This window comes from Lithobates pipiens, unplaced genomic scaffold, assembly GCF_037356315.1.
Source record: "Lithobates pipiens isolate NorthernLeopardFrog02 unplaced genomic scaffold, aLitPip1_a1.2 Scaffold_16, whole genome shotgun sequence".
NCBI classification, from domain to species: Eukaryota; Metazoa; Chordata; class Amphibia; order Anura; family Ranidae; genus Lithobates; species Lithobates pipiens.
In genome coordinates, this window is record NW_027507748.1 from 481,835,070 (window position 1) to 481,857,250 (window position 22,181).

Consider the following 22,181-nt stretch of genomic DNA (forward strand, 5'->3'; position numbering starts at 1 on the left):
TACAGAGGCCTAATTTTGAAGTAGCACCTTCAGGCATTCTAGGAGCATAAATTACACATTTCATTTCTCAACCACCTATTACAGTTTTGAAGGCCCTGGAACACCAGGGCAATGGAAACGTCCAGAAAATGACCCCATTTTGGAAAGCTAACACCCCAACGTATAATCTATGAGGCATAATGAGTCTTTTCAATGGTTCATTTTTTTCCAGAAGTTTTCGGAAAATGTGGAAAAAAATGAAAACGCATTTTTTTTTACACAAAGTTGTCCGTTTATAAGATATTTCCAACGCATAGCATTTACATAGCAAAAATAACACCCCAAAATACGTTCTACTACTCCTCCTGAGTATAACGATACCAAATGTGTGAGACTTTTACACAGCCTGACCACATACAGAGGCCTAATTTTGAAGTAGCACCTTCAGGCATTCTAAGAGCATAAATTACACATTTCATTTCTCAATCACCTATTACAGTTTTGAAGGCCCTGGAACACCAGGGCAATGGAAACGTCCAGAAAATGACCCCATTTTGGAAAGCTAACACCCCAACGTATAATCTATGAGGCATAATGAGTCTTTTCAATGGTTCATTTTTTTCCAGAAGTTTTCGGAAAATGTGGAAAAAAATGAAAACGCATTTTTTTTTACACAAAGTTGTCCGTTTATAAGATATTTCCAACGCATAGCATTTACATAGCAAAAATAACACCCCAAAATACGTTCTACTACTCCTCCTGAGTATAACGATACCAAATGTGTGAGACTTTTACACAGCCTGACCACATACAGAGGCCTAATTTTGAAGTAGCACCTTCAGGCATTCTAAGAGCATAAATTACACATTTCATTTCTCAATCACCTATTACAGTTTTGAAGGCCCTGGAACACCAGGGCAATGGAAACGTCCAGAAAATGACCCCATTTTGGAAAGCTAACACCCCAACGTATAATCTATGAGGCATAATGAGTCTTTTCAATGGTTCATTTTTTTCCAGAAGTTTTCGGAAAATGTGGAAAAAAATGAAAACGCATTTTTTTTTACACAAAGTTGTCCGTTTATAAGATATTTCCAATGCATAGCATTTACATAGCAATAATAACACCCCAAAATACGTTCTACTACTCCTCCTGAGTATAACGATACCAAATGTGTGAGACTTTTACACAGCCTGACCACATACAGAGGCCTAATTTTGAAGTAGCACCTTCAGGCATTCTAAGAGCATAAATTACACATTTCATTTCTCAATCACCTATTACAGTTTTGAAGGCCCTGGAACACCAGGGCAATGGAAACGTCCAGAAAATGACCCCATTTTGGAAAGCTAACACCCCAACGTATAATCTATGAGGCATAATGAGTCTTTTCAATGGTTCATTTTTTTCCAGAAGTTTTCGGAAAATGTGGAAAAAAATGAAAACGCATTTTTTTTACACAAAGTTGTCCGTTTATAAGATATTTCCAACGCATAGCATTTACATAGCAAAAATAACACCCCAAAATACGTTCTACTACTCCTCCTGAGTATAACGATACCACATGTGTGAGACTTTTACACAGCCTGACCAAATACAGAGGCGCAACATGCAAGAAACACCGTCGGCGTTCCAGGGACACATAGCCTGCACATACCAAGAATTACACCCCCAAATACATTATGCTGAGCAAAGGGTAAAGAAAAGATTACCTGTGGTTTTAGAAGTGCAGTTGTCCACAGGAGGATATCACTGGTCCAGGCAGCAGGCAGGGACTTGGTCAGCAACAGCGAACACAGTTTTTCAGGCAGCAGGCAGGGATACTGTCCATATTACAGTCCAGGGTTAGTGCAGAGATGTCAGCAGTGCCAAAAATATTGGTCCTGGTAGTAGGCAGGTCCTTGTGGTGTGGTCAGTGCGGCATGATGGCAGTAAGTCCTACAGGCAGCAGACAAAAGTAGAGCCTCGTTCAGGACAGAATGGGGATAGGGGTAGAGGCTTCTCCCTCCCAAATCTCTTTGAAGCCTCCGAGTCTCCAGACCCTAATCTAGGAATAAGAAAACAAAGAAAATTGTTTTCTTCTTCCAGAAAAACTATACTGGAGCCCCTCACATATGTGAGACCCCGTGTTGAATCCCACTAGTCCAGTTGCAGAATACAAGATCAGTCCAAGAGGCAGGCAAATATCGTGGTCAAACAGTCCAAGGTCAGTTCCAGATCAGGCAGAGATATATACAGTATCGTTAGACAGAAGCATGGTCGAATAACAGTCCAGGGTCAGTTCCAGATGAGGCAGAGGTATGTACAGAATCGTTAGGCAGAAGCGTGGTCGAATAACAGTCCAGGGTCAGTTCCAGATCAGGCAGCGGTATGTACAGAATCGGCAGGCATAAGAGTGGTCAAATAACAAGCCAGGGTCCGTTACAGAGCAGGCAGTGGCATAAGGGGTGTGAAGGTGTATGAAGGCAGGAACTGAGGATTATGTTTACCATACTTCACTAAAAATTTATTGAAGTATGGTAACGCCGAAAACAGTCGCCTATACAGAGGCCTGGTTGGGAAGGACATTGTGCACAATAATAAGATGTGTCTCTTCTGACTCCTGCTTTGGTACACGCCTTACATCTTTTTTGGCGTCTTTTGCCTGCTGGTGTGGGGGGAATTTTATCCGGAAAGTGGCGCTCGGAGAGTCGACTTACAACGTCTGATCGGATATTTTCTGGTGGGCCGTTTGGGAATAAAAGGGCTGTGAAAACTTCCTCCTGGTAGCCAAAGAAACGTTTGGGGTTTTGGGTGGCGTTGCTGTAAATTACATATGAATTGTAAATGGCCAATTGAAAAAAATAAATTACTACTTTTTTGTACCAATGATATGTCCGTCTTGAGACCAGATATGGTTCCATCATTTGGTCGTTGAAGTCGACTCCTCCCATGAACAAATTATACTCTGAAATACATTTGGGTTTCTTTACGGGGCCATTCCTTCTGGGGATTTCTACGAAGGTATCGTTGTGGATAGAAGATAACATGTACACATCTCTTCTGTCCCTCCACTTCACTGCCAGAACCTCCTTGTTTCTTAGACTTGCGGTTTCTCCTTTCCGCAGCTTCTTGTTCACCAGACTTTGAGGAAAGCCCTTCCGGTTCTTTTTTACAGTGCCACACGCTGGCGTCTTCTTCCGGTGAAGGTTGTGGAACAGGGGCAGAGATGTGTAGAAGTTGTCTACATAGAGGTGGTAGCCTTTATCCAGTAGGGGGTATATGAGGTCCCAAACAATTTTTCCGCTGGATCCCAAATAATCCGGACAATTAGGGGGCTGTAGCTGGGTGTCCTTCCCTTCGTACACCTTGAAGGAATATGTGTACCCTGTGGCTCGGTCACATAATTTGTAGACCTTCACCCCATAGCGGGCCCTTTTGCTGGGCATAAATTGCTTCATCCTAAGCCTGCCACTAAATTTAATAAGGGACTCATCCACACATATGTGTTGGTCCGGGGTAAACAATTTGGGGAATATTTCAGAAAAATAATTTAGTATTGGTCGAATTTTGTAAAGGCGGTCATAATTTGGATCATTTCGTGGAAGGCATTGGGAATTGTCACTGAAATGTAAGAACCTCAGGATCATCTGATACCTGGTTCTGGACATTACCGCGGAGAAGAGCGGTGAGTGGTGGAGGGGGTGGGTTGACCAGTAGGTACGTAATTGGTTTTTTTTGTTGAGTCCCATATTAAATGTGAGGCCTAAAAAAAGCTTGAACTCCTCCACCGTTAGGTCTCTCCATTCGTAGGGACGGGCATAATAGGAGGTCGGATTTTGAAAAATAAATTGTTGTGCATACAGGTTGCACTGGGCCACAATTGACGCCAACATGTCCTCCGTAAAAATTAAATTAAAAAAATCGATGGGGCTAAAATTCTCCGTGTCCACCTGGACTCCTGGCTGGGCGGTGAAAGGGGGAACATTGGCCTCTCCTGAATTAGGAGGAAGCCACAAGGGGTTCTGAAGGGCACAGGGAAGGCCAGCATGGCTCCTAACCCTTTGGGGCTGAGATGACACCCCACTGGTACTTGGCCTTTCTTGCTGGGGCACTGCGGTGCTGGTGGACGGCATTGCGGTGCTGGTGGACGGCATTGCGGTGCTGGTGGACGGCACTGCGGTGCTGGTGGACGGCACTGCCTCACTAGAACGCCTTCGCTTGATGGGCCGGATATCTTCCTCCTCGGATTCATCAGTCAGTGTTTCACTGCTGAGGACTGGCTCATAAGTTACGTCGGCTTCAGAATCCGAATCCGAAAAGGAATCGGAAGAGGAGAGCTCCCCGTTGCTCTCGTCGGCCGCGGAAATAATTTGGTACGCCTCCTCAGCGGAAAAGACGCGTTTAGCCATTGTAGCACTGATGGGCACTGATGAGGTGGCACAGATGGGCGTTTTTGAGGTGGCACAGATGGGCGCTTTTGAGGTGGCACAAATGGACACTGATGGGTCGGCACAGATGTGCACTGATTTATTGCACAGATGTGCAGATTTGTTGCACGGATGTGCACTGATGAGGCGGCAGATGGGCACTGCTGAGGCGGCAGATGGGCACTGCTGAGGCGGCACAGATGGGCACTGCTGAGGCGGCACAGATGGGCACTGCTGAGGCGGCACAGATGGGCACTGCTGAGGCGGCAGATGGGCACTGATGGGTCGGCACAGATGTGCACTGATTTATTGCACGGATGTGCACTGATTTATTGCACGGATGTGCACTGCTGAGGTGGCAGATGGGCACTGCTGAGGTGGCAGATGGGCACTGCTGAGGCGGCAGATGGGCACTGCTGAGGCGGCAGATGGGCACTGCTGAGGCGGCAGAGATGGGCACTGCTGAATCGGCACAGATGGGCACTGCTGAGTCGGCAGATGGGCACTGATAGGTCGGCACAGATGTGCACTGATTTATTGCACGGATGTGCACTGATAAGGCAGCAGATGGGCACAGATGGGCACTGCTTAGGCGGCACAGATGGGCACTGCTTAGGCGGCACAGATGGGCACTGCTTAGGCGGCACAGATGGGCACTGCTTAGGCGGCACAGATGGGCACTGCTGAGGCACAGATGGGCACCGATTGGTACAGATGGGCACCGATTGGCACTGGCGGGCAGTGGCGGGCACTGGTGGTGCACAGATGGAGTACTGGCGGTGCACAGGTGGGCACTGGCGGTGCACAGGTGGGCACAGGTGGGCACAGGTGGGCACTGGCGGTGCACAGGTGGGCACAGGTGGCCACAGGTGGGCACAGGTGGGCACTGGCAGGGTAGATCTGAGCACTGGCAGGGCACTGGCAGGGTAGATATGGGCACTGGCAGGGTAGATCTGGGCACAGGTGGGTTTTTTTTATCACTTTACTGTCTCACTGTCTCACAAGCACCTTCGGTCTCCTCACACGCTATCGCTGTGTGAGGAGACACGTTCGGCAATGGGTGATGATCTCATTTGTTTACATTTGAGATCATCACCCATTGGAGGAGGCGATCGCGCTGTAAACGGCCGCTGTGATTGGCCGTTTACAGCGATCTGTGATTGGCTGTGTCCAGCGGACACGGCCAACACAGATTTTCCCCGATGCGCGCTCCCGGGAGCGCGCGGGGAACTCTTAAAGGGGACTACGTCAATAGACGTAGTCCCGGAAATTGAGATCCGCGCTATACACGTCATTTTACTATAGCGCGGATCTCAAGTGGTTAAGCACTAAGCGCATCAAGTGTTAACATGCATTTTTTTTCTACCTCTAAATGCCCCTGTGTGCATGGACACATATGCTAACATGCATAGGAATTTAGAGGCAGAAAAAAATCCAGATGCCCCTAACAGCAGTGTTAAGGGATTTCTGAGAGTTGTGCTAAATATTTATAGGGTAGGAGTTGCTGCCCACATCCCTAATCAAACAAGCTTTACAAAGATTTTCCTCTTATGGGACTTTAAGGGGCAGTAACTCCTCAATGATCAAACATGGCTGTAAAAATATTGTATTTTTATTAGAAAAGTTAAAAAACACTGATGGTAGAAATATGATAAAAAAATCACAATGGATGCATATACAGGTATGAAAGCGAGTTCACATCACATACAAATGACCACTGGGCTCTGTCGAGTATTGTGTACAACAGAGAATGCCCAATGAATTTTAAGTCAACAACATTGATCCTCTTCTTCAGGGCCAAGTGGTTCTAAACAAAGCATTTTATGTCTATAGTTAACAAAAGAGCAGAAAATAATGAATGAACACTCATCTTACATGAATTATACAATAGAAAAAATATATTCAAACAGCAATGTACATATACATTATGTGATTTGCGTAGAATAGCGTTAGTATTGCATCCTTTTAAAACCATGGAAAAAGAAAGAGTAAAGCATGGTTAAATCCACTGGACTAAATGGTAAGTGGTCACTATACAAACCTTTTATTGCTGGATGGATTTGCACCAAAGGAGGCAGAAAAACAAATAAGTCCCACCCTGTAGCGTGGAAAGTACAGAGAGGGCAACCAAACCAGGCTGTTAACCTAATGCATGGGAAAAGGAACAGCGCAATTGCATAGGTGTGGATTTAGGAAAACCAAAGGCATTGTGTCTAGCAAACTGATGACGATCCATAGTGTGGATAGCATCTAGTTCAATGAACTTTGCAATGTTTTTCCTTCTGATCAAGGATTGATTGAGCCTAAGATTTACCTGCGGTGCAGTTAAGGATCTGTACGGTGCCGACAATGCTGGTAGCAGCGTATGGTTGGGCTAAAAAATATAGGTGCATCTGCAATTAGATGGTTTCAATCCGAGTGTAGCATTGGGGGGGACTGGAGTAGAGGAGTGTCCCCTGGGACCTCGGTGCGTGTCCCTGCAAAGACACTCGGATAGTGCTGGCATCCAGCATCCATGGATGCCACAAGAGCGGTGTCATGGTGCCATCTGCCCACTGGACAGAGTGCCAGATGTGATGTCGCGGTGACTGAAACCCACGTTGGCGGCCCGCGACACATCTAGGCGCCATGGTAACCGGGTGTACACTTGATCATTGGCGCCCAATCAGGAAAGTTGACTGTGGCGTGCATGATGCGGATGGTTCCATTTGCGCCGAGTGGATGACCATGGAGGGACCCACCGCAAATCGCCCCAGTGGTCGCCGGAGTCATGGCAGGCAGCAAATGTTTCTTCAGCCTGAAACATACAAAGAAAACACTTTCGCCAACAAACAGTAAACAGTAATGTCTTAAATACATATATCTGTAGAGTATCAGTTATAGACAAAGGAGACCTATTACATCACAAGGTTGAAAGTAAAATATTTATATAATAGAAAAAATATATGGTAGAGATGGACACTAATTCAAGGGATAGTTAGAGAAGGGATGGTTGAATGGTTTATGGCAGCAAGTCTTTCCGTGGTTTTAATAGGATGCAATACTAACAATGTTCCACGCAAACCACATGGTTAGTGTACAATACAGTTTGAATATATTTTTCTATTGTATAATTCATGTAAGATGAATGTTCATTATTTTCTGTTCTTTTGTTTGTTATAGACATAAAACGCTTTGTTTAGAACCGCTTATCCCTGAAGAAGAGGATCAATGTTGTAAACTTGAAAAGCGTTGGGCATCCTCTGCCTTACACAATACTCAACAGAGTGCAGTGGTCATTTGTATGTCATGCAAATTTATTTATTTGTATTTATACCTGTATATGCGTCCATTGTGATTTTTTTTAATCATATTTCTCCCATCTGTGTTTTTAACTCTTCTAATAAAAATACAATATTTTGTATGTTATATGTGATGTGATATGTTTGATCATTGAGGAGTTACCGCCCCTTATAGTCCCATTAGAGGACATTCTTTGTATAACAGCAGCTTTAAAATGTCCAGTGTGCATGGGGCCTAAATGTTTCCCTTCTAAACCACTTCAGTGTAGCTTTACTGTATGTTTATGCTCATTGTCTGGCTGGAAGGTGAACCTTGGTCCTAGACTCAAATCTCTGGCAGATTAATACAGGTTTACGTCAAAATTTACCCTTTAAGTGCCATCCATCTGTCCATTAATCCTGACCAGTTTTCCGGTGTCGCCATCTCTAATTAGTGCCTTTCTTGCCCTGTCTGTGAGTTTTGGTAGGTGCTCTTCTTGTCAGGTTTGTAGTGGCGTCATAATCTTTAATTTTGTTATTATGGATTTAATGGTGTTCTGTGGGATGTTCAAATTCTGGAGCATTATTTTTATGACCCTGAACTGTACTTCTGCACAACTGTGTATTGTCTGCTCTGTTTTGAAAGCTCCTTGGTCTTCATTTTATCTGCCTATTGATGTTGCAGACCCAGGGGCCTTTCAGAACAGGAGTATTGTATTTATACTGATACCAGGGGGAGATTTACTAAAACTACGGCATGCAAAATCTGATGCAGCTCTGCATAGAAACCAATCAGCTTCCAGGTTTTATTGTCAAAGCTTAATTGAACAAGCTAGATTTAGAGGTTTCTTACCTTGTGCCCTGGATTCTGTGATGTCTCCCTGCTGTGATCTGCAAAACGCCATGTCTCGCTCGATCTGTCACAGTGCCGGGCTTCGGTCCCTGCGAGCGTTGTGATGCACGGGGACGGAGTTCGACGCCAAGTTCAAAGGGTAAAAAACACAGTATAGATACAGTATACTGTGATCTTGCAGATTACAGTACTGTATCAAATAATTACACACCCCCTTTGTCCCTAGTGGTTTGTCCAGTGTCCTGCATGCAGTTTTATATTATAAATACTATTCTTTATGCCAGGACACTGGAGATTGTCCATAGCAACCAAAAGAATTTCAGTTTACATCAAAAGTGCTTTTAGACCAGCTAGAAAACAGCGATAATAAATTAGAATCACTTGCAGAAATGATTGATCGTGATTAGTGGGGAAATTCATCATCAAACACTAAAAGTAATGACAGCGACAATTCTGCAACTGAGCAAATGTCTGTGTTTTTGATCTGATTACATTATTGAATAATTTTTATTATTATTTGTTATAATTATTTATAGTTATTTATTATAATATATATAAAATTATAATTTGATTTCGTATTTCAAACTTTATCATACCCTCGATGTCTACTAGGCTCTTGTTTGGACAGATTTAAGTGAGTATTTCCTAAGAATTACAGGCCTACAATATAAAACGCCAAATTTCCATGCAAAATAATGGTACCAGTTTCCGCACCTAAAATCTAAAATAATCATACCGCCAGGGAGGTTAATGTCCAAATACAGAAAGGTTTACTCACAGTAAGAGCTGTGAAAATGTGGAATAGTCTGCCTCAAGAGCTGGTTCTGGCCAGCTCAGTGGATTGCTAAAAATAAGTCCTGGATTCTTTCCTAAATGTACATAATATACTGTAACTGGATACTAACAAATATAGGTAAAGTTAATCCAGGGAACATCTGATTGCCTCTCGGGGGATCAGGAAGCAATATTTTCCCCTGCTGGAGCAAATTGGATCATGCTTTGCTAGGGGTTTGCCTTCCTCTGGATCAACTGGGTATAGGATTGTCTATATGGGATTGTATGCTTTTATTTCCCCTTTTTATTCGTTGAACTAGATGGACTTGTGTCTTCTTTCAACCAGACTATGTAACTTTGTTGTGTACGACACATAGTACAAAGTGCCCCAAATCATTTTAATTTTAGTTTGTAATGTAATAAAATAGGAAAAACACCAAGGGGGAATACTTTCACAGGGCACTATTTATATATCAAGTGGATTATAATAGAAAATACTCTAGGTTCTGTAAGAGCCCATTCACACTATAGCAGAGATCTGCATTTTTCTGCATAGGAAAAATGCAGCTCCCTGCAAGAGCACCCAGAAAACAATGAGTTTTCTGTGTGCCCAGTTCACACTCCCCCCCCCCCCACTGTCACCTGTGGTGCAGAAAATTGCAACACTGCTGCAGTTTTCCACAACACAGCTGAACTTAGCCAGAACGCACAGAAAATATCTGCAGGGTGACGAAGAGCAGGGGAGGGGGGCGGTAAATATGTAATTTACCAAACCCTTCATTTTCTGAATGAACACAGTGAGTGATAGGTATTGATCACTCCTTTGTTTCCTGCTCATTTATCTGCAGTGCAGCTGAGGCTACAGAGAAAGGGACTGGGAAATGTGTTTCCTCGGTCCATTTCTCTATCTCAAAAAGAGACATCATGGGTCTGTTTATACCCCTGATATTTCACCAAAGCCCCCCAACAGGGCTGTTAAAAAAAAAAACTGTAATTGTAAAATAAAAATAAAAATTTGGGAAGTCAGTTATGACTCCTTGTGGCCTGACAGCCAGCTTCCCACTGCGCATGTGTGTGTCTGTGAATGGACTCACAGCCTCCTGGGACCTGTCACAATAGGTTGTGAGGGGTGAACTCGTTCTATGTTCCTTTGTTCGTCCCATGAAAATTTATAGTAAGGCAGATCATCTAGCCAATTTAAAACCAGAAAAATAACACTATCCATACTTTGGTGGGCACAATAGTGTTACTCCACAGCGTGGCCTGCATTTCGCGTCTAATTTTAAAAATGTAGTCGCGTTGTAGAGCCTGCAGAGTCCCACATTTTTATTTGTTGGAGTAACCAACACTTAAAGGTCTTGTTCTTCCATCAGGCTTACTAAATAAAAGGAGACGTAGCAGACTGATAATGCATCTTGCTGTCATTCAGCTTACTTCATCAGGTTCCATATTAGCACATAAGCAGTTGAGCGTGACTGACTGGCTCCTTCTGTGTCTCCCTCTTCCAGTCTGAGCTGTGCTGTACAGGATATTGCAAGATGCTTATACCAGGTCAATTTCAGGCACTTGCAAATGATACATGCATTTAATAGTGTATAAATGAATACTGTGCTGCATTCAATTGTGTTTGTTTTATTTTACCTGGGGATCAGCTTTAACACTGCAGAGAACATTCCAAGATTAAAGGAGGTGCTGGCTATATGATTTTGACTTTGTAAATGTGCCAAGTTTTTTTTTATTAATAAAATGTGGAACTATATATTGATGTGACAACAGTATACTCCATTCAAAAGACTGAAGCTATGTATAGCTAACATTTTTATATTCAATGTATATAATTTTCCTTTTCCTTTCTATACTTGATGTGCAAAGACAACCTATTATGTGCAATTCTGTATTGTTCTTGTGTAACCTGGATTGATAAGATTAGCTTTTGCTGTGAGTTTAACTGTAGGCGTTATGTTTCTATAGGTGCTTGATTCAGGAAGAGTTAAAGAATTTGATGAACCATACAACTTGCTGCAAAATAAAGAAAGCCTTTTCCACAAAATGGTGCAACAGGTTGGGAAGGCAGAAGCCTCTTCTCTTACAGAAATAGCCAAACAGGTGAATATATATTTTTTTCTATATACTCAAGATTTGTCCCATCTTTTTTTCAGCTGACAGTCCTCCAAACGCTATCGGCAGTTTTAACAACATCCATAGCTTAAATTTAAGCTGTATATTGCCCACCCCATGCAAAGTAACAGGTGTGCTTTATAATAGGGAAGGTATCTGCAGCAACTTCATGCAAAAGCAATGTGTACATTCCAACTCTGCACAGAGTTGCAGGCTACACAGGAGGCGCCATTGCCTTTTTTTTCTAATGTGATATCACTCCAACCTGGCAATTGGCTCTTCAGGCACCAAGCGCTGTATTGTGAGGAGGCAGAGCAGTACTGGATTTCAATCCATTTGATCACAAAAAGAACCAGATAAGTGGGGTGGCAAATATGTGCTGCTTGCCCATCCCAGGTTGGAAAAAGTACAAGATTTAAAAATAAATAAATAAATAAATCCCTAAAATGAAGCTTGTATTTTACACTATATTGTTGCTAATTTGCCCAATGTGTACACATTGGGGATTATTTCCTAAAGGCAAATCCACTCTGCACTATAAATGCACTAGAAGTGCAGTCGCTGTAGAGGGGAAGATCTGCTGATTTTATCATCCAAGTATGTGTAAACTAAAATTCTACTTTTTATTTTCCTTGCATATCCCCCTCCAATCTACAGCAACTGCACTTCCAAGAGCATTTTCAGTGCACTTGGAATGCAAAGTGGATTTGCCTTTAGTAAATAACCCCCAATAACTCTTTTCTAGGGTGTAGATAACTTACACACAAGCATCTGTTTAGAACAGTTTTCTTATACTCAACAGACCAAATACACATCCAGCATTGGGGTTGATTTACTAAAACTGGAGCATGTAAAATCTAGTGCAGCTGTGCATGGTAGCCAATCGTCTTCTAACTTCAGCTTGTTCCATTAAGCTTTGAATAAAACATGAAATCTGATTGGTTTCTATGCAGTGCTGCACCAAATGTTGTACTCTTTAGTTTTAGGTGACCCCCCCCCCCCCATTGTATCTAAATTAAGTATTCAGTGTCAAAAATAGATCCAATGGACCAATTCCCCAAAAAACTCTTTGTTATTGAATTATAAATCCCTTAAAATAAGCCCTGTAAAACACCTACCACTGGTTTCCATAGAATTTGGAGATCTTCAAAACAAAACAGTACTGTATTGAAAAATAAGTGTGAGGCCCCAGAAGCAACTGAATAACCATTTCATCCCTGAAAGATTTGGCTGCTCAATGATCAGGCCATTTTTTGCGATTCAGCACTGTCGCTTTAACTGACAATTGCACGGTCATGTATCATTGTACCCAAACAAAATTGATGTCCTTTTTTTCCCACACATAGAGCTTTCTTTTGGTGTATTTGATCGCCTCTGCATTTTTTATTTTTTGCGCTATAAACAAAAGAAGAGCGACAATTTTGAAAAACACACTATCTTTTACTTTTTGCTATAATAAATATCCCACATTTATTTTATCAAAAAAAAAATGTTTTCCTCGGTTTAGGTCGATATGTATTCTACATATTCTTGGTTTAAAAAATCACAATACGCATATATTGATTGGTGTGCACAAAAGTTGTAGCATCTACAAAATAAGGGATAGATTTATGTCATTTTTAGTATTTTTATTCTAGTAATGGCAGCGATTTGTGATTTTTTTTATTGGGACTGTGACATTATGGCAGACACATCGGCCACTTTTGACACATTTTTTAAAATTATTGATCATTATACAGCGATCAGTGTTCTAAAGATGTACTGATTACTGTGTAAATGTCACTGGCAGGGAAGGGGTTAACACTAGGGGCGATCAAGGGGTTAACTGTGTTCCCTATGTGTGTTTCTAACGGTGGAGGTGTGGGACTGTCTGGGAATATATAGTATGAACACACAATCTGTCTCCTCTCCCCTGAAAAAAACAGGATCTGTGTGTAAAAATCACTCTGTCATGAGCGATCGCAGGCGCCTGACGGTCATCGCGCCCGCCAGGCACTCGCATCGGCTCTGGGCACGCGCCCCCAGTGACCAAAAGGCGAAGCAATGTAAGGTAACGTTGTTTATCCCAGCCGTGCCATTCTGCCACAATAAAAGTGTGGTGGCTGGACGGCAATAGGTTAACTACTAAGTAAATAAGCTACTTATACCACAATCTTCAAGGCCACCTAATGTATATGTATGTATTTAGTATCACAAATGTGTGATCAGTGTTACTGTGGGTTCCAATCACTAGAGTAATGTTTGGTAAAGTGGAGTTCCACCCAAAAGTGCAACTTCCGCTTTAAGGACTCCTGACCCCCTGACATTTGGCATGTAATTTTTTTGGGGGGTAGGGAGGGAGCAGGTACCTAGTTTTGATGGGTACCCAGCTTCCACTTCCACTCAGAGTGCCACGGCTCCCTCCAATCTTCTGGGACACGTCACAGGTCCCAGAAGATTGCCTGGCCATTCAGGATGTGCAGCGCAACTCGCACCCAGCTGTGAAGCCACAAGCTGTCACAGCCAGGTACCCACACTAGTATTTCCCGTGCGGGGGAAAGAACCAAGGCTTTGGGCGGCCGCATCGCTGGACCGTGGGACAGGAGAGTGTGTGTTTATTAAAAGTCACCAGCTACACTTTTTGTAATAAACACAGAAATGGCTGGCACTCAGCTTTACTATACTTTATATCCCAATAAAATACTTTTATGTTTTTGGTTATAACATGACAAAATGTGAAAAATTTCAAGGGGCAGGAATACTTTTTCAAGGCACTGTACATTCCCCAAAATCTTTAATATAGTAATGCATATAAGCTGGAAGCAAGAGTGATAAATTGACTTATTCTAACAATGCCATGCCCTCCCTAGGTATTTGTATACTATGTACTATGAGTAGTATAGTAAACATAATAGTTTACCTTTTCTACATGAAAAATGTGGTTCTTGTCCTTTGAATGATTTCACTTACTGTAATATTGTTGGTTTTACAATAATGCCAAACATATGGCCAATAGGTGCATGGTATATATCCTTTTCAGTTCCAGCAAGTTAATATTAAAATGACTTTTTTCAGCCCTGGAGCAGCTTAGCAGGGTCTCGTAGCAATATGCCAGTGCATCTCAATTTTGGCCATGTTTAATGCATTATGCAAGCTTTAGGCAAGTCACTGTAGTATAGTTTAGTAGCTGCATAGTACGGCCATTTCTGTCTCTATTCAGCAGTCTAAAATGTATACTTTAAAGCACATAGAGAAATCATATTAAACCATACAGGAAAAGCTTATTATTGTCAAACATCAGTTTATGGCAGTTCCTCTCTATGTATTTTGTAAACATAATTCCAAGACGCTGTACGTTATTTTTGGCCCAGCTCGTGACAGATGTCAATGTTTGAAGATTGCATTTGCCTTTTGAAAGGCTCAAACAAAACTTTTCACATTCAGCTGTGCAGAAGAAAAAAATTGCATTTGAAGTCCCTTTTTTCCAGCATACACAGTGGCAGATAAGAGCACACAAGTCTTGACATTATTTCATTTTGTTATGCGCATCTGTCAAAGCACAGAGATACCATACAGCTCCTAAAAACTGCCGATTGTGTAACACTGAAACTTGACAGCATTTCATTCCTTTTATATTCTGATTATACATTTATCAGGGAACCTGTATCTCGTCTAGTTCAGCTAGAAATCGCTAGGATTCAGCTGCTGAAAAGCATGGTGTGAAGAAAAAATGCCTCTTCTATTACTTGGGATCATCTTACGCTTTAAAGAAGTTGCTTGGATGAGGCTTTGTCAGAGCCTTAGCCTTCCATTTTATTATTGTGCTATACTATCCACAGATCACATTTCTATGGGCCTTGTAACTGCTCTCTGCTACAAATTAAACACTCTGATCTTTCAAATATATGTACCTTGAAGTTTCAATGCTTGTCAATCACAGTTTGTAAAATATCAGGATTACAAGCTGATATTAACATCCAAATCCATTGTGTTTTGGTTTTATGTGTGAAAATGAGAAACCTTTTTGCTGACTCTAGTTTCCTCGTGCTTTTGTCACGCTGTTTAATTTATCTTCGTGTTTTCAGTTCATAAAGTGACTTGGTCTTATCAATGTAATGTGTCCGCGCTTTGCATCAATACACATCAGGATAACAGCTAGTCTATCATTTTGGTTTATTGGCAATTAATTCAGCCCATTGTTCAGATAATGTACTGGGGTATTTCCTGATTTTTACAGATTAAACTGTTTGTTTTATGTCAATAGCTGTTTTTTTTTAGTGTAGGAACCATCTTTGTCAAACCAGAAGATATTCACAAACTGTCGCATCCCAACAAATCCAGAAAGCAATTGGTTTAGCCCCCATATAAAGATCATGGGCAGAGATATTAAGTAAAGTCAAGTACATCATGACCTATACTTACATGGGTTAAACGCGATTTACTTAAGAACATTTCAGGGTGAAGTATAGCTCATAGTAAGGTTAAGTTAGTCGCACTCAGCGCCATGTTTTCTTTTTAAATTCTAATTGTTCCGTGTTAACTAGGCCTGTTGAAGAATCCTTTAAAATGGTGTTCATTTAAGTGCAGCAATAAATTGGCGTTCTGCTCATGAAAGCATATTTATTGCCTTTTAGCTGTACAGAATTTCCACATTTCCTAACACATTGGGGTTGATTTACTAAAGGCAAATAGGCTGTTTACTTTTTAAGGGGATTTTCACTTTGCAAGGGAATTTTCCCTTCAATTAGACAATGGGATGAAGCTCTGTTGACTTCTATTATCCAATCACGTGCAAGCAAAAATAATGTTTTTTTTTAATTATTTTTATTTTTAAAGTTTTCGATCAGTGAAAGGATTCTTGGGCCCCTCTATCTTCAGTTAACCTTAACCACTTGCTGAGATGTCACTAGTCACCTGATCACCACTACACCAGTCATATGATGAGGCTGTACTGCAATTTTATTTTATTTCTTCATTTTCCAAAAAGTTGTGACACAATTACAAGTACAAAAAAACTTGCCATGCTTCTTACCAAATACTTTAGACTGTTTGCTTTCCAAAAAGGGGTAATTTGGGAGGCATTTGTACTGTCCTGCCAATTTAGGGCCTCAAAAAATAAGATAGGCTGTCAGTACATCAGGATTGATCAATTTTGAAATATATATACCATAGTTTGTAGACTCTATAACTTTCACCCAAACCAATTAATATACACTTATTGGGATTTTTGTTTACCAAAGACATGTAGCAGAATAGATTTTGGCCATAATTTATGAATAAATGTGATTTTTGGGGTTTTTTATTGAATATGTTTTATAACAGAAAGCAGAAAATATTGGGTTGGGGGGGGTTCAAACTTTGTGGTCTTTTCTTGTTTAAATAATAAAAACCCAATGGTGATCCAATACCACCAAAAGAAAGCTCTATTTGCGTGAAAAAATTATATCAATTTAATTTGAGTACAGTGTTCTATGACTGCGCAATTGCCAGTTAAAGTAGCACAGTGCTGAGTAGCAAAAAATGCTCTGGTCATGAAGTCGGTAAAACCTTCTGTAGCTCAAGTGCTTAAAAATGTATGTATTATTACATTCATCAATCTGCTTTTTTTTGTAATTATTGACTTTATTTTTTATTTTAGGTGTCTTTGAACCGAATCCAGCAAGCCAACAAGAAAAATATATCCAGGGACCCATCTGAACCATTTATCATTTTCGAAACGGCTCTTTGACCGTATTTTTTTTATTTTTTTTAAGTGCATTCTCATAGCGTTAATGGTTACTTCTTGGCACCTAGTGTGTGCTGGCGGGGCTTTCCATTGTTTTTTTAGATGCCTTACTAAAGCCAGTGGTCTTGATACATTCATGCCCATTGTTATTAGCAGTGAAATAATCACTGCTGTACTTTTCTAGACACTTTGTTGTAGCATGGACCTGTTGGATTATGGTTTAGCCACGTGACTTGAAGTTTGGTACATCCGTGCCATATGGTCAAACTGCTGCTCTTAAGAGTCTCCATCCACCTCTAGTTTTGAGTTTGTTTTCAAACCTTTGCACTGTTTGTTGGCCAGTATCAGTCAGTCAGTGAGAAGTAAATATGTTCAACTACTCCCTTACATGTAACTTTTTTTATAATTTGTAAAATGGAAGGTGACAAGTCCTTAAAGCAGAACTCCAGGCAAACAGATAGAAACACAGTTCAGTACATATATGTAGCAAAGGATTAGGAAATTCTGTTGAGACACTCTAGTGAGCCACACAACACTGCCAAATCACTGGGGTTGATTTACTAAAACTGGAGAGTGTAAAATCTAGTGTTCAGTTAAGCTTTGACTAAAAAGCCTGGAAGCTGATTGGTTTCGATGCAGAGCTGCACCAGATTTCACTCACTCCAGTTTTTGTAAATCAATCCCACTGATCCCTATTTGCACTTTGCAGCTCCCTCTGTCACCTGCCTTTATATTCTACAGTGAATTAGTAGCATTACTCTTCTGATTGTATTGACCAGTAAAATAGCCAATTGGCTGCTCAGGCACCAAGCCCTGCATTGTGAGGAAGCATGGTGGTGTTTTGTTTCAGCTGGCTGACTAGGCAAAATACAGTGAGTATGCAGGTGGCACAGGAATATTGAATAGGCGACTGTGTTGTCATTTAACTGTATTGGGGCAAGGGAGAATCCCAAGACAGAATTATAAACCATTTGGCAGGAAAAAAATACCATATGTGTATTTCATATGTATATTTCATGATTGCCTGCAGTTCCACATTTTTTTAAATCATTTTATAATTTAATTTATAATTTCATGAAATTTGAGCCTTTGATCATAATAATCAAATGTATGTTTACATGGCCTTGTATTATTATTATTAGTTTTGAAAAGCGAAATAGAAACTGGAACTTTCATTTTAATTTCATGCACAAGGATTTCATAATTGGCCAGGTATACTAATAAAAGACACATTGCTGATTTTCTCCCTTAAAAAGCACTTCATTGGGGTTGATTTACTAAAGGAGTAGAATGTGTTCACTTTGCTTACTGAATGTGGTGAAAGTTCACAAAGAATGCCTAGTCACGTTCAAGGAAAATAGAAAAAACTGTAGTTTTGCTTGCATATAATTGATTGGATGATGGAGCTTTACTTCATTCACTTAGCTAAAGTAAAATCCTCATGCAAATGGAAAATTCACTTTAAGTGAACAGCCTATTTGCAGGATATTAAGTTTTTGCTGATTTTCTCAGGGTAATTTCTACTCTTACCAGCCTTTCCTCGCAGCTGCAGAAGAAACATTTCTGTTGCCTACCAAACCGAAATGTGCCTTAAGCTTTCTTGAAACTGACTGTTAATGTTTACATCAAGGTTTTTTTGTTCTGATTTTAATTGGTTTTGTGTTGTCAATACCTTAATAGTGACCTATATTAGGCACACATTACTGCAGGTTCTCCCAATTGCTTTGTGAAAGGGATCTGAATTTTCAGCTAGCAAATGTTTCCATCTCAGTCTTTTTCACTTTCACGCTGTATTTCAAGAAACAATCAGTTAAATGCTATTAATGCAATTAGTATTCATGGTCTGTGATTAATGCTAACATATCAGTTGAATTTTAATTCATAAATGCTTGTAATTATGATCTGTACCCCAAAGACACACAGAAAGTATATGCAATCAGTCTATTCAGATCATCAAGGCCTTCTAATGCACTTATGTCAGTTGTGTTTGTTTTGTTGTTCTTGACTGATGTACACTACAGTGACTTATTGTTGTCTCTTTTGTAAGTTTGCTGTTTAAAAATATGCTGTATTTATCACTAGGAAAAACAGGTTTATCATTTTATCTAAAGGGACAGCCATTGTTTTATCATTTACTGTAATTATTGTAACTATGGAATTATATTATTTGATAGCTGTACGTTTTTGTTTTTTTAATAGGCAAAGGAAGCTGTATGTTCTGTTGTCTCTAGTTTTTACTTTTTTTCATTTCAAAAGATATTTAAAAAAAAAAAAAGTTTTGATCAATATCACCCTGCCATGTGGCTCTCAAACTCCCTTTGATCCGCACAAGAGAAACACATTAGCTTTAATTTGCATAGAGTGGCAAATTTGTAATATTTCATAAAAACGTTTAACACTATTATCAAAATATAATTTTTTTTATAATTCATTTGGCACATCAACAGTTGCTTACCCTTGTTGTTTGTTACTCTCTAGTTTACCTGATAATAGTTATCGTTTCAACTCTGATATATCGGTAAGTGTCTGTTTAGCACAGCATTACAGCAAATGTGTCATTCATTGCCTAGTGGGAAACTATTAAAGTGGTGTTCCACCCAAAAAAAATAATAAATCATGAATGTGCCTAAAAGAAAAAACATTTAGAAATTATTATTTATTTATTTTACTCACCTCTAAATGGCTGTTGCTAGGGGGTCCCTCGTAGTCTGCCTCCTTCAGTGCCTGGGCTCTTGATGTCACTTCTCCTTGGCGCAGAAAGGGCTCAGCTCTGCCCCCTCCCTCTTGTCAATCATCTGGGACATGTGACAGGTCCCAGTTGATTGCGTGGCGCCCAAAGTTACAATGCTGGCCCCATCAAACGGAGGGGGAGATGAGCCAAGCTTCAATCCCCCTCAACTCTGCACCCTGGGACAGGTAAGTGTCCGATTATTAAGTCAGCAGCTGCAGTATTTGTAACTGTTGACTTTTATTTTTTTTTATAATGGGAACACCACTTTAAGTACAAATAGTTACACTGAACTATTTGATAGAAAACTAGAATGTGGTAATAGGTTTATTCACCTGATAAATACAGTAGGACGAAATATATAAGATGTCTAAAACCTGATTTAGGAACAATGGCTCTGAACCCAAGGCTACCAGTATATATGGTGGCTCTGCTGTTAGTTTTAAAAGATATGAATTCTACATTAACTTTTTAATGTAGTACTATCAGTTGAGTCCACCGCACACAGTAGCTGTGTAAATAGTGTATGCTTTTACATATGGTGCTAAGTGGAGGCCTAATTTAGACAAAGAAATACTGTGCCAGATTCAACAGCTAGAGAGAACCCAAATAGGTAGGACTTTTATCACACCAGATGTGGTGTTGTGCAGCCCAATGCATACACAAATAGACACGAAAAAATGCCTGGTTTCCTATGCTGTCAGTTTACACCAGAAATAAAAAAAGTACTGCATGCCGAATTTTTTATAGCTCAGCATGCTGTGCCATAAGTCAAGACAAGTGCCACTGCATTGAATACATCTGTGTTAAAATTTCACTCATAGCAATAAAATGCTCTAAAGGAAAAAAAATGACAACAATGCGATGTGCCAAGATTGGTACATTGTGTCTACTTTTTGTTTTTATTTTTTTTACAGGTTTTATCCTCTTAATATGTTTAAAAAGACCACACATTTGTATTATCTTAGTGGAATCTATGGAAGAGTGATTCTGCATATTTGTTGCTAACATGCTATGTCTGAATATTTGGGAATTTAAATAAGTCACCCTGCCTACAAATATTTCCATATTGGTACCTGGCAGGTTGAATCGCCCACTACCAACACCCAGAGCTGATTAAAGCGGCAGGGAGGTCTCACTACTGGAGTCCCCAAAACCCACCCATGCAGTAATGGAATATCAGTTTTAGATGGACTAACCTTTCAAAGCAGGCCTAAACTCTGTTAATTTTATTTTCCTTCCTCTTTGCTTACCCAGTAAATCCTATTAGCATGTTTGGTTTTGCACCATTACAAGACAAGAAATGCATCCTCATTTCTTCCTGATTAAAGCCATGATGCAGCATGAAATCAGTATGAAGCAGCATGTATATTCTTTCCTGTTCCACAACTGCAACCAGAAGACAACACGTAAGGTGGTATTACAGTGAACCCAATCTGTTTAAAATTTTAAAGGAGTGTTGGTGTCAGTGAAGAACAAGATGTAGCAGATTTGGTATTGGTAAAAAAAAATAATGTAGGATTGCTTTAAAGGATAGCACTAATTTCTAAAAAGGTTCAAGTATATTTTTGCTCTCCACCACCTGACCTAACTAACCCCTCCTCTCCTACCCCAGCTGTATATTTACTCGTATTGGATGACTGTGGCCACCAGGAATGTTCAATACAGCTGATGCCTTCCCAGCAAAGACCCTAAACTTTTATTGGACAATCTCCTAAGCAGCTTCTTTTTTGTCAAACAGCCACATAGTTTCTACTGCGCAGGCAGGGACAGGGGTCAAAGGTTTGTTTGTCAAGAGTCTGGAGATAAAATAATTGCTTTCTATAAAAACAGCCTTTGACTTTGTGTGTTGGTTATAGGTGTATGACTTTACAGTTCCAGTTTATGAATGTTTTGTTACTCTTTCATATGGGTTTAAATCCCATCCACCTTTGCAAGATAAGAATAAATATAAAACCTGTTAGTACAGTGTAACTTTGATCTACATTATTTAATTTTAAACATTATTGTACAATGTGACAACAGACATGTTTTGTATTTCTGACAAGCACTTCTTAAGGCCTTTTGAATAAAAAAAAGTAAAGTATTGTCTAAACATGCCTTAATTCAATTAAAGTATTCAATCTTTTCTTTTATTGTGTCTTTCAATTAACTTTTTTACCATTTTACACCAAGGGGGACAACATTTCTTCTGTGTATTTTAAATAGGCTGATTTTAAACTGTGCTTACACAATTTGGCATATTCCTCAGAAACTGGTTACTTTGTGGAAACCAAATGGGAATATGGTATAATTGTGTTAATTCAGTATATACATAAAATAATTTATATGGTGGTTTTCACATTTGTATGTTTC

The 22,181-nt window shown here is 40.2% G+C and overlaps 1 protein-coding gene across 1 annotated transcript in view; it reads left to right on the forward strand.

The window, feature by feature from the left end:
• ABCC4 (ATP binding cassette subfamily C member 4 (PEL blood group)) overlaps positions 1-21,961 on the forward strand; it is a 508,465-nt gene extending 486,504 nt beyond the window's left edge. Inside the window, exons 30-31 of the mRNA XM_077483038.1 lie at positions 11,248-11,382; positions 17,012-21,961. Coding sequence (XP_077339164.1) covers positions 11,248-11,382; positions 17,012-17,101 — 225 coding nt within the window. The 3' untranslated portion in view covers positions 17,102-21,961. The remainder of the gene's footprint in view (positions 1-11,247; positions 11,383-17,011) is intronic.
• Positions 21,962-22,181: the final 220 nt, after the last annotated feature.